We start from the raw sequence: 12,825 nt of genomic DNA, 5'->3' as shown, positions 1-12,825 counted from the left end.
TTTTTTGTATTGTGTATAAAATCTCTGGTTCAGAAGGTGAAATTTATTGGAGAGAGTTTGTAAGATATGGAAATTTGTCTGCTATTATGGAGGGTCAAAATTGAACAGCCAGTCGCCGTAGTGGAATCAGTGTGGCCCAGACCACTCAGAAATCTTGATTCGAACTATCCAAATTTACTGGAGTGTCAGGACCAATTATAAATAACTGGCTGAAATATTTTTAATGAAAAGAGAAATTCATAAAACATGCAGCTGCTGTATGCTAACCCCACCTTTTCAATGAGGAACTTTGATTCCCTCGCAGTACCTCAGTATGCAGTCATATCATGAGCATCAGCTCCTAAAGACTTTGTTTTTGCCGTGTGAAAACCCTTGAATGCAGTGAACTGGGTATGCAAAATGAGGAATAACATCCTCCCTCAAACAGTGCAGATATATTCATATGTAACTGGCTTTTAGTTCTGAACAAAATTTCATTGATGTAATGAAGCAATATCTGTGTGTTGAAACCTTCCTGTAGCTATTTTAGACACACAAAACAACTACTGCTTAAAGAGTGCCTTTGACAGTTTTGGATTGAGTTGTTACGAGTCATGCTCTTTTACCATTAAATGGAAAACTATTTTCTTGCTATGCATCTCTAAGTGTTATTAAGAGGTTAATCAGCTACAGAAGTTAATGAGCTACTGATTTGTGGAAAGTGCAAGAGACACTTAGTGATGTTCAACATTACACATAAGGAATATTAGTGACTTAATTGCTGTGTTCTCTTTTTATATAAGAAACAGTGTTTGGACTTTCCCTGCTTTGAAAATGAGACAAGTTTTCACTGTCCATCCATAGTTAGAAACTTCTGGTGTAGGTGGGTATTGTGTATAATTTAAATGATGTCGAGTCCATCCCTGCATTCTCACTAGTTGAGACTACTACTTAACTAATAAATGTGGTAATATAACTAGCAGTGGAGGTAGAGATAGACGTAACAACAAAATTATAATTTGTAACTTTTTGTATTAAATTAAGTTCATCATACTGGTGCACATCAGGTATTTACAGAATACTTGTTTAAAATAACAGCTCATTCTTCTTCAATCTCATTTTAAAGCTCACATAAAGCACCACTGACATATTTTGAAATCTGTAACAGTACATAAATTAAACATCACTATAATTTGACCTTTAATGGAACACTACTCCTCTATAAATAAATTTCCATTCAGGCACTTTGTGTGTACAATACAGAAGCCAGCCTCAGAGAACTGTAAAATTGTAAGTATGAAATTCAGTCATTTAGGAACCTGTTTTTGCAGTAATAAAATGCAGTCTTGATACATAAGCTTTTGGACACTTAGTTTTTGAAGACTGCAGTATAATTTATATTGCAATCAGATCTTTGGCACAGACCAGATGCTATATGCAAGTCATTTACTTTTCAAACACATTTTCTGTACTTATTTGATGATGCCACAATAAGTACATTGCAACTGTATTTCATGCTAACAATATAATAAATACTATAACTGTGAAAGACATCTTAGTAGTAAACTTTTTTAATAATATAACATCTTTTTCCTAGGACATAGAATCTCTGCATTACTGCAGATATCTCTCTGCTTAAACATCAGACTAGATAGTTAATTGGTCTCACTGCAGTTTCATGGAAATGGTTAGCAACACATTTTAATAAATATTTTCTATTCTGCAGTAGATCTGCATCTGCAGTGCCATTAATCTGACTAGCTCTGTACTAATGCAAAAATAACACACACTCACTGTATATCAGTACAGAAATGACATTAAGTTTTACAGATACTGCATCCAAACCAATTGTGCTCTGAGAATTAATGACAATAGATTTTCTTTTAGAATGATACTAAATGGTTTTACACTCAACTGCAGCAGATTCAAGTTACCAACTTTGGATAAACAAGTGCCATAACTCATGGCTCCCTCCTTAAGTGGGTTTTGCACAAACCCATGAACATGTGTAACATACATCAAATCTATCATTGGTATACTCTATACTACGGTACTTATATTGCAAGTGATTCTGTAGTAATGACATCTAATGATTGATTGACAACTGGAATTTGTAACCCCAGAAACACAAATTTGAGAGCATATTACATAATTTGTAAGTTATGTAGTTAAATGACTACAAATAGCTTTTGACAGGGTAACAGCAAGTAACAGAAGTTCCGAAAACAAAGAAGAAAGTGCATGGACTTTGTGTCAGGTACAGCTTGAATTGAATGTACATGACTACTTGTAGGGCACTGATCTCTACATCCGAGATCTTACTTTATTCTCCTACAATAAATGACTGTAGTACTGTATTAAAAGTTTTGTTCTTACACTTTTAAGTTACCATGTTTTCACACACATTTATATCATGTGTGCTCATGTTCAAGTAACTCTTCGAAATGGCACATCTTGAGGTATGTACGAGATTTCTTCGAAATCAGTTTTCCTTTCACATTTGGCAAGCACGTAAAAAAATGATCACAGCCATCAGATAATGTAAATACGTAAAATTAATAACTTTCGACGGCAATTAATCGTCACGTAGAACTCTCGGAGGTGCTAGGGCGCGCACTGGCATGTGCAGTCTTCACGTGTCCCAGCATTTTGTCACTGCGCCCGAATGTCTTGGGACAGTGGGGGCACGTGTAGGGCTTTTCTCCGGAGTGAATCTTGCGGTGGCGTAGCAAATTGCTGGTATGTGAGAAACGTTTGTTGCACACGGGGCAGGCATAAGGCCGTTCGCCCGTATGCGTACGCCGGTGTTTCTTGAGGTCACCGGCGTGGTTGAAGGACTTGCTGCAGAAGTCGCAGATGAGGCCCTTCTTGTGCGTCGTGCCCTGCAGCGGACTCGACACGGGCACCTTCTGCTCGTCTTCGACAGTGGAGCTGGGTTGCGGGGGCGGCGTCTGCGCGGCCTGGCTCAAAGGGCTACTCGATGGAGCACTGTCGCTCTCCTCCAGCGTGTCTTCCAGGGGCAGGCTGCCGTAGCGACTCAGCGTGCATTTCACGCACTTGCAGAGTCTCAGGTGTCCCACATGTTTGTTATCCGCTCTCGAACTTATGTCCAGATTTGCGGGAAACCATGGCTTGCTCTTCTCTGGCCGCTCGTCCATAACCATTGGTTCCAATAGCTTCACGTCTGCTGTATCAGCGTAATACATGCCGTCCTGAAAGGAAACAAAATTCGAAAACAACAATTAGACGCTCAATTCCTTAGTAGCAACAAAAATGCGTGTGTAAACACTCATGCGTGCATATGAGCGTTTGCGTACACACTCATATATAGTGTGTTTGTAGACGAATAATTTATCTTACAGTCTGGAATGATTTTCGGTTGAATAAATAAAAAAGTTTTTGAAGACAGCCACAATTCTCACTTGTTATTTTTTATTTACCGATTTCGCTCTTCAAGTGAAGAAGAGCATAATCGGAATATTCAGTTTAACATAAGTTTAACTACTATAGTACAGACAATTCAATGTTAAGTGCTGTCAGCCAACTTTATACTGTGTATTTTGATGATGATTTTGTTCACGTGAAGAGCGAAGCCGGTAAATAAAAAATACTAAGCGCAACTTGTTACTGTTTTCAAAAACTTAGTTTTAACAGTCGCTTCCCCTGTGGGCAATCCCTACTCTTGCAGAATAAATGCACTATAATATTTATTTTTATAGGAACACGGATCATAAAACACTGCTGCCACTTTCGCTAAGACGACAAAATACTGATACATTTTACGATCATTTAACTGGCTGGTATGGAAATTACAACTGCAGTTGTCAAACTAGTTCGATTACGGAACATTTACGAAAATTCTGAACCTTTGTGTAATCTCAAATTTATCGCGATCATTGCAAGCCCAAGGTTGCTGTAGTGTTTAAAAAATAAAAACGTGCTTTCTAATGTCTGATTAGTCTATTTATATTATTTTAGGCAGCTTTGTTAAATATTTTGTCTTTCAGATTACTTTTTTCGCGGAATTCTGAGAATTTTTGAATTACAGCAGTTAGAATGTATCGGACATCAGAATTAGACATATTAGCTTTATAAAAGTGTTTGTCTAACTTTGAGTTTACTATTGTTTGAATCATTTGTCGCTTATTACAAAGATATTGTTTAGTGGGATGCTCTAATACGTTCACAAATTAAGCGCAACTGGAATTACAGTACATGAGGCTTCTCGTGACCACAGAAAATGTAACTATAGTTCAGATGTTAGAAACGAATAGCCAACAATCAGGAAACAAAGCAAAAGGAGATATGTGCACTAAAAAAATTATACAGAATATTGTTAAAACTGCATGACACATTTATGATCTCAATGAACGTAATGTCAGTTACTATTCCAAGTCCCGCGGTTGACGGAAAGTGATTGGAATCATTTGTGTGGACAAAGTTATGAAAACTTACGTTAAATAAATATGAACTGATGCAACTAAGCTATATGTATTTCAAAACATCATACTCACTTCAGGCGTGGCACATGTTGTTGGGTTGACGCTGTATTGGATCCGTTGGTTTCGGAACTGGTTTTCTGCGATAAAATGGTCTTGCATAAACTCGTAACACACTTCCAATCTTGCTACACACTTCCAGCACAATGAAGTTGGTAGATCGTCACTGGTAGAAACCTAAGTAAGAAGAGAAGAGTTGATTTTGAAAATGAACTGACAATGCTACCAGGGTGCAAACAATAAGTTAGCAATATCTCAAAAACACTGCAGAAACGCGTTGCTATCTCTACAGGCATATACGTTTCCCCATGACACAAAAATAATTATGAAACATCACTGAGACAGCTTTCTTGCAATACGTTAAAAAACTGTCACAATTTTATGCCAGCAAAGCGCACTTCGTTACTTCATTAATACAGATATTGGTGAAGCACAAGTAGGATGTCTAGCACTGATCAAGATGCGATTCCGACTAAAACAAATTATTAGCGTAGCACTGCGTTTTATTCCACTTTCAAACGAGCGCCAAATACATCGCGGTACTTTCATTTGCCGCTGTGAAGCTACAGCAGTCAGACACACGACTACTTACTGTTATACGAAGGCAGAACTGTAGTTTAAGGATCAGCTGCCGGCATCTCCCTTCCTCACTGAAGATTGATATTAAATCGTCGTGCTTGCGAGCGCACACACGGCAACAGTTCACCGTCATCCAAGCCATGCTTTCCCTCGACTGAGCCAGCGAATAGAGGCGCTCCTTGTATAGGTGGAGGGGGACCCGCTGGTACCAACATTGAAACACACAAACGCCCTAGCGCGCCTTATCTACGCTTCGTTATCGAGCCGCATATCTACGCTTGCGTGATTCATGATTAACGGATAAGCTGTTTGAAACACTCCTTGCGCAAGTTAGACCAATTATGTGCATGTAATTATTAATGTTAATGACTTTCAAATAACGTGTACAATCGAGTTAAGATGGTACGAGGGAGGCGGGGCCAGCGTCGTATTTTTCCTGCAGAACCAGCGTAAGGAATTCCCCAGTCGGGAGTCCCCTGCGGTATTCCCTTATCATTTCCGACCTCTTAGGAAGCGGTAATTACCTTCTGCATTTACGATGGATGTGTGGCATCAAGGCAGGTTAGTTCCGGAAAGAAAAGTACCTTTCGTTCTAGAAAGATAGATCCGGTCGTAGCGATCTATTAAACGTGAGGGACAGCAATTACCTCGTCAGAACCTAATGAAAGGAAGGAAATTACAAGAAATAATTTTAAAAAAAAACGAATATTTCTCGAAAATCGCTGTTGCATGCTTCTATTCGGTCTGTCTTGTGACATTTCAGAGGAGATTTGTTCCCCCGGTTTGTGCTTAAAATAAACGCATCCTGGAAGAAACTTCGACAGCTGTTGTAATAACTGCCGCATATAAAATGAGATCTTGGCTTTGCATGGTATGTGTTTCAAAACCTATGAAATACGCATATTTGTGCCGAGGAAATTATTTTGGCCTCGTTTTCTTGCACCTTTATTATTTTCTGTACCAGTATGATGTGTGCAATACACTACAGGTAGTAAATCTATCCTTACTGGCGACACAAGTGAATACGTTTTCGTGTAATACACTATTCGCAGTGTCGGTAAGCATTGCACTCTGAAAACTTGACGATATTATTTAAAGTGAGGAAATCACGAATAATTTATTCTAGAAATTTTTGTAAAATCTTTACAAATTTTTCCTCGATCTTGATATCAAACAGGAGTCTAACAGTGGAAGGAGGGGGGGGGGGTCTCCAATTTTTTCTGTCGATTATTTTGTGTTGAAGGATTGTTTAAATTCCTATCCTGTACATTGTGCAGTCAAGAAGAACTTTGTTATAGCTGGTAGCAAATTTAGTGGCGGCCTTAGTTATCTTTTGTAAGTGTACAATGTATTTAGAGTATTAACAATACAGTAATTAAAAACAAACGTTGTCTGCTAATTTCATTGGGATAAATGCAGAGGACACATTTAAAACATATTCGTATGCTCGAGGCAAGAATTTAATCTACAGCTACCGTATTTTACGAGACTAGATACAGTTAAGACGTTGTACATAGAAAACTCTCGGTTGCCAGCATCAATATTTTCTCAGATTTTGTATCTCACTTTTATATTTTGAAAGTAGTAAAGATGTTCATTATGGTTCAAGTTCCGGAGATTTGTTTACAAGTCCCATTGTGAACGGTTTGTACTTTGTTTACTCAATTATTGATTGTGAAGTAACCTAATTTGTCAGTGTATGATATGTCACGAAACAGAGTTACTGGAGAATTATGGTACTCCTGCAGGGTTTGCATGAAGGGAATGATGGAAATTTTTGCTCAGCTTATTGGCAAATGATTTCATCCGTAGGAGTTTAAGATATGGTCAACCGGACTTGACTCGCAATGTAATGTGTCATTGGGAAATCACGCCGTCGCAGAAGTCATCTGCAAACGAGACGCACTTTCGCGCAGGCCGTTTAGTCACGATTCGGCGACTGGGACTCGGCTGACATGGAGTCCCTGCAGCAGGTGAGGGCTCCCCCACTCGGACACACGAGGCGCGCCTGATTCACTCCTGACGCAGTGGAAATGCTGTGACGTCTTCTGGCCGCTGGGGATTCCTGCCTGGCGCCAGGCTCGGCTGCGCGGTAGCATGGAACACTGAACTCTCCAGGGTCGCCGCGTCGACAGTGCGCATGCGCGGGACTCGCTACGCCACCTGGCGTTAGCGGGCACACACTCACACGAGGTTGCGAGCGCCACAGGTGCGGCAGTCGGTGCTCAGCACTCGGTGGAGTGTGGGCTTTCGATTCTCGAGAATCTGAGGGAATCGAATGACTGTACGAGAATGATTGTAAGCACAGCCTAAAGGCGTTTGTCCAATAACAATTTCTGCAAGCACTTGCTGAGGTATTTACATTAGAATAAACTGGCGCAAGTTTACTTCTGCAGGTTAATTTGAGGAACTTGCTGCAAGTACTTGAGCTGCGTCCCGAGATAGGCTGAAAACGGAGCAGCTGCCTCCGTTGATGCATTTATTATTAAAGGATAAAAACTCACCAGGTTCGAGTAGGACTCGCGCATTGAGGGTTCCGTACGAACTTAATTCCGTATATAGATAGTCCATCCATTCTGCAAATCGAGAATCTCACCCATTTTTGCCTAATCGACATTTATACTGGCAAGATCTCAGTCCCACGGATTCCAAGATTTTAGAGAATATTTTAATTCCAATTATATAAATGTGGCGTAAATTTATGCAGCAAGCAGACGACGTTTATCATTATATTCAGCAGTTCTGCATTCAGGCTGACTGAGTCGCAATCGCAAAACTCAAACATCAAATGGCACGTTTCGGAATTTATCCATCATCAGATATCCGGGAGCGATTAGTGCGCGTAGATATGGTGTTTTAGGTTGTATGTGAAACAAAGATTCGCAAACGTTCAAATAACTTGCCTTATATTTGACTTTTACCATTGCGATGCCTTAATGCAGAATTACTGATGGTTTTACTTTCCAGTTTGACGTCACATAACAAATGACAAAAGAATTTTTCTACGTCTAATGTAATTGCAAATTAATAGTTTTCGGATTTCTTTTTTTCGTTTACTTGTACTGTGAAACCTTGCTTCTTGACATATTTCATGATTCTAAGCCAACTGTAGGCATTGATGACTGAGTTGACGAGTGCCAAAATACACTCCTGGAAATTGAAATAAGAACACCGTGAATTCATTGTCCCAGGAAGGGGAAACTTTATTGACACATTCCTGGGGTCAGATACATCACATGATCACACTGACAGAACCACAGGCAACAGAGCATGCACAATGTCGGCACTAGTACAGTGTATATCCACCTTTCGCAGCAATGCAGGCTGCTATTCTCCCATGGAGACGATCGTAGAGATGCTGGATGTAGTCCTGTGGAACGGCTTGCCATGCCATTTCCACCTGGCGCCTCAGTTGGACCAGCGTTCGTGCTGGACGTGCAGACCGCGTGAGACGACGCTTCATCCAGTCCCAAACATGCTCAATGGGGGACAGATCCGGAGATCTTGCTGGCCAGGGTAGTTGACTTACACCTTCTAGAGCACGTTGGGTGGCAAAGGGATACATGCGGACGTGCATTGTCCTGTTGGAACAGCAAGTTCCCTTGCCGGTCTAGGAATGGTAGAACGATGGGTTCGATGACGGTTTGGATATACCGTGCACTATTCAGTGTCCCCTCGACGATCACCAGTGGTGTACGGCCAGTGTAGGAGATCGCTCCCCACACCATGATGCCGGGTGTTGGCCCTGTGTGCCTCGGTCGTATGCAGTACTGATTGTGGCGCTCACCTGCACGGCGCCAAACACGCATACGACCATCATTGGCACCAAGGCAGAAGCGACTCTCATCGCTGAAGACGACACGTCTCCATTCGTCCCTCCATTCACGCCTGTCGCGACACCACTGGAGGCGGGCTGCACGATGTTGGGGCGTGAGCGGAAGACGGCCTAACGGTGTGCGGGACCGTAGCCCAGCTTCATGGAGACGGTTGCGAATGGTCCTCGCCGATACCCCAGGAGCAACAGTGTCCCTAATTTGCTGGGAAGTGGCGGTGCGGTCCCCTACGGCACTGCGTAGGATCCTACGGTCTTGGCGTGCATCCGTGCGTCGCTGCGGTCCGGTCCCAGGTCGACGGGCACGTGCACCTTCCGCCGACCACTGGCGACAACATCGATGTACTGTGGGGACCTCACGCCCCACGTGTTGAGCAATTCGGCGGTACGTCCACCCGGCTGACACTAACGGCGGCGGTGCACAAATGCTGCGCAGCTAGCGCCATTCGACGGCCAACACCGCGGTTCCTGGTGTGTCCGCTGTGCCGTGCGTGTGATCATTGCTTGTACAGCCCTCTCGCAGTGTCCGGAGCAAGTATGGTGGGTCTGACACACCGGTGTCAATGAGTTCTTTTTTCCATTTCCAGGAGTGTATGTGAACTAAATGGCCATAGCTTTTGGATTAGAAACTTACTTTTATTGCACAGCCAAGGGCCTACAGACCTTGATATGTGACATAAATTTCAACTTGATGCGTTCTAAGCGTTCCTGAGAAAAAGGGGTCTTAACAGAACGGACGAACAGTCGGATAAGAAGTGACAAAAAAAATTTCTCATGCGATATAATTAAAGATTTACAGTTTTCGGTCTTATTTCTTTGGTTATCCAATGAAATCTTCCTTTTTGCCAAATTTCGTGGTTCTAGGCCAACGGGAAGAACTCTATAGGTTTTGATGGGTGAGTTTGCGAGTAAAACAGGTGACACAAATGACGATATCTCTTGATTGCATTAACTTAGAGGCTAAGAAGTAGAAGTTTTTACACAGCCAAGGGACTATAGACCTCGGTACGTGACATAAATTTCGAATTACCACGTCAACCCGTTCCAGAGAAAAGTGGTTTTTAACAGTCGGGCAGACAGACAACGAAGCAATCCTATTTTACCGATAGAGGCACGGGACCCTAAAAATCGTTACGAAGAACAAAATTAAGAAGAAAAAAAGAGACGTTTTAATGAAAAATAGATGCAGAGACATAGATATTTTACTTATCAAGAACAACTTTTAAGTGAAATACAGAGGATTTCGCTCAGATTAAAAACTTTCTGAGAACGTTGCATGCTAGTTTCGAACATCTCTTATTACAGTACAATCAAATATTCGAAAAGGGGACACAAAAATGCGGCAAGCTACACTGCCAAGAGATGGCCTTTTAATTATTCTTCGAGTTTTCTAGAGAGTGTTTATTACTTTTGTTACAAATGTAAAGCATTTATGTTTACGCTAACATTAAAAAACCAACTATAATTTGAAGACGTCTGTACTGACATTCTACTTCTCTTATGGGCAAAACAAAGTAATCTGTAAATTAATTTCGCACTTCGTTAGCTGTGGTGGCCGGCTATACACGTTTAGTGGCTCCGGGGATACATTTCTTTGTACCGTTCTCCGTTTGTAAAATGGAAACTTTCACGACTGCAAATGTCACAATTAATAAAATGTTCCTGGCTGTTATGGCGTATTTCACATTTAAACCCAAAGTTTCATCCCTATCTGCGGACGATATTTTCAAGGGCGATCGTAGCTTCTTTGAATGTCCGATTCACGTCCTGGCTAGCTACTGACTGCAGCAAAATTCCGTTTCCGCGCAATGGCGTGACGTCACATGTTTTGAATACCCGAGCACAGTTGGCCGTTGTCGATTGCCGTTGTCGATTGCCGACGTCCGCTGAAGATATGTACCAGCCTTCCACCATGGGATGACAGTAACAGCGGACAACGGCATAATAGCCCGGAACATTTTATTTACTGTTATTCTCCTGTTTTTCTCTGACATTTTCGTACCGCTGCTGAACACGCAAAACTTCTATAGGTTTCAGAAAGACTTCCAGTAACTGGCACGTCCGGCAAGTTCTCGCAGCAAGGTGCAAGAAACTATTTCCACTAGCTTGTGGAAGATGCCTTTGCAAGTCAATGAAACTTGCGGAATTCGACTTGCTGGGGGTGTTTCCGCGTCAAATAATTTTCGCGGAAGTTTATTTGCTAGGTAGGGGCTCCATTAGGGTGGTTCTTCTTCTTCGAATTTGATTTTTTTTCTTTCTCCTACCTTCTACTTTAGTTCCATTGAACAAAGCTCTGTCCTAGGCCATTGGATTGGGAAAAAAGGAAAAAAAGATCACATAAAATCATCATTTACTTTTTATCTCAAAACTATTAAGTTATATTGAAGCAGCTGTGCTCAACATAATTATTAAATTTGTTGTATTGATTTTAATGAAATCAATCGATAACACTACTACATAAAATGTTTGTGAAGAAAAATATCATGGCCGGCCGAAGTGGCCGTGCGGTTAAAGGCGCTGCAGTCTGGAACCGCAAGACCGCTACGGTCGCAGGTTCGAATCCTGCCTCGGGCATGGATGTTTGTGATGTCCTTAGGTTAGTTAGGTTTAACTAGTTCTAAGTTCTAGGGGACTAATGACCTCAGCAGTTGAGTCCCATAGTGCTCAGAGCCATTTGAACCATTTGAACCAAAAATATCATGAGGAATCAAATATTTATTTTACTAATCCTTATTCTTTGATGTAGTCTCTTTTTTATGCTAGGATACAAACTGAATGAAGCGCATGCAGCTTGCGTTTCTGGTTTTTTTTTTTTTTTTTTTTTTTTGCATATAACTTATTGTAGCGTTCCTTGAGCTAGATACCTCTTTCTGCTGGATCATTTACAACTGTCGGTTTATTAATTAGATGCCGAGCGTTGACGAAATCTTTATTTTCATATTACTGTGGAGGATCTATCTTAAAGAATTCGACACTGAAGTCAAATCATGTTAAAAATAGTCTTGTCTCATCAGGAACAAATTCTTCTTCATCTTCTTCTTCACTTCAAGGAGAAGGTTTATAGCCTGTCCCGTCTTCACAAAAGCCGCCTTTTCCTTGGAGCCGGCCGGAGTGGCCGAGCGGTTAAAGGCGCTACAGTCTGGAACCGCACGACCGCTACGGTCGCAGGTTCGAATCCTGCCTCGGGCATGGATGTGTGTGATGTCCTTAGGTTAGTTAGGTTTAAGTAGTTCTAAGTTCTAGGGGACTTATGACCACAGCAGTTGAGTCCCATAGTGCTCAGAGCCATTTGAACCATTTTTCCTTGGTCTTCCTGCGTCTCTCTTTCCTTTGGGTTGTACTCTGTTACATGTCTGAATATTCTTCCCTCCCCAGTTCTTTCAGTATGCTTCTTCCATTTTATTATCCCATATTCTGTTTTTTCATTTAAGCATTATATATTTAATTCTTTCCTTATTTCAGATTTCTTTATTTGACGTCTCCGTGTACATCCTTTTACCGTCGTTAAAAATTTCATTTCAGTTGACTGTATCCTTTTTGGCTCTTTCTTAGTTATTTTCCTGGTCTCACGTCCATACGTGAGCATAGGTGTTCCCACGACGTTGGAGAATTTCGTCTTTGTGACTTTCCTGGTTTTACTGGCTAATGTTCTATGCTGTGGTTCTTCCTTCGCGATTCCATTTCACAATCACATACTTGGGCAGCTTTAGAGACGTTGAAATATTCCCGAGAGATATATTAATCAGGTGACAGTCGATTCCCTTCTGATAACACAATACTCCCCGTCTTCTTTTAAATTGGTGGATCCTCCTCTCGTAATATCTAGTGTTCAATTTCGCATTACGTGGTGTGTCCGGATACTTTTGATCAAATAGTGTACGTCGAGATGAAAATGTTAGCTGAAAGTAGCAAGAGATGGAAGTTGGAATTCAACTA

General features: G+C 41.3%; 1 protein-coding gene across 1 annotated transcript; it reads right to left on the bottom strand.

The window, feature by feature from the left end:
• Positions 1 to 1,009: 1,009 nt before the first annotated feature.
• Positions 1,010 to 5,201, bottom strand: LOC124595258 (zinc finger protein 479-like). Its single transcript, XM_047133926.1, has 3 exons — positions 5,071 to 5,201; positions 4,494 to 4,655; positions 1,010 to 3,191 (listed from the first exon to the last, which is right to left on the bottom strand). Exons 1-3 carry the CDS (start codon positions 5,197 to 5,199, stop codon positions 2,562 to 2,564), a joined length of 921 nt encoding a protein of 306 aa, XP_046989882.1. The 5' UTR covers positions 5,200 to 5,201; the 3' UTR covers positions 1,010 to 2,561.
• Positions 5,202 to 12,825: the final 7,624 nt, after the last annotated feature.

The sequence above is a fragment of the Schistocerca americana genome, chromosome 2, assembly GCF_021461395.2.
Source record: "Schistocerca americana isolate TAMUIC-IGC-003095 chromosome 2, iqSchAmer2.1, whole genome shotgun sequence".
NCBI lineage: Eukaryota > Metazoa > Arthropoda > Insecta > Orthoptera > Acrididae > Schistocerca > Schistocerca americana.
This window is presented reverse-complemented; position numbering and strand designations above follow the sequence as displayed.

What these genes read in the sequence shown, in the direction of transcription:
- LOC124595258 (XM_047133926.1), bottom strand. Translation starts at nt 5,199, where the DNA reads ATGGCTTGGATGACGGTGAACTGTTGCCGTGTGTGCGCTCGCAAGCAC. An exon ending in AGTTCTGCCTTCGTATAACA is followed by an intron (nt 4,656 to 5,070) that starts GTAAGTAGTCGT and finishes CTTCTTACTTAG; the next exon opens with GTTTCTACCAGTGACGATCT. An exon ending in CAACATGTGCCACGCCTGAA is followed by an intron (nt 3,192 to 4,493) that starts GTGAGTATGATG and finishes GTTTCCTTTCAG; the next exon opens with GACGGCATGTATTACGCTGA.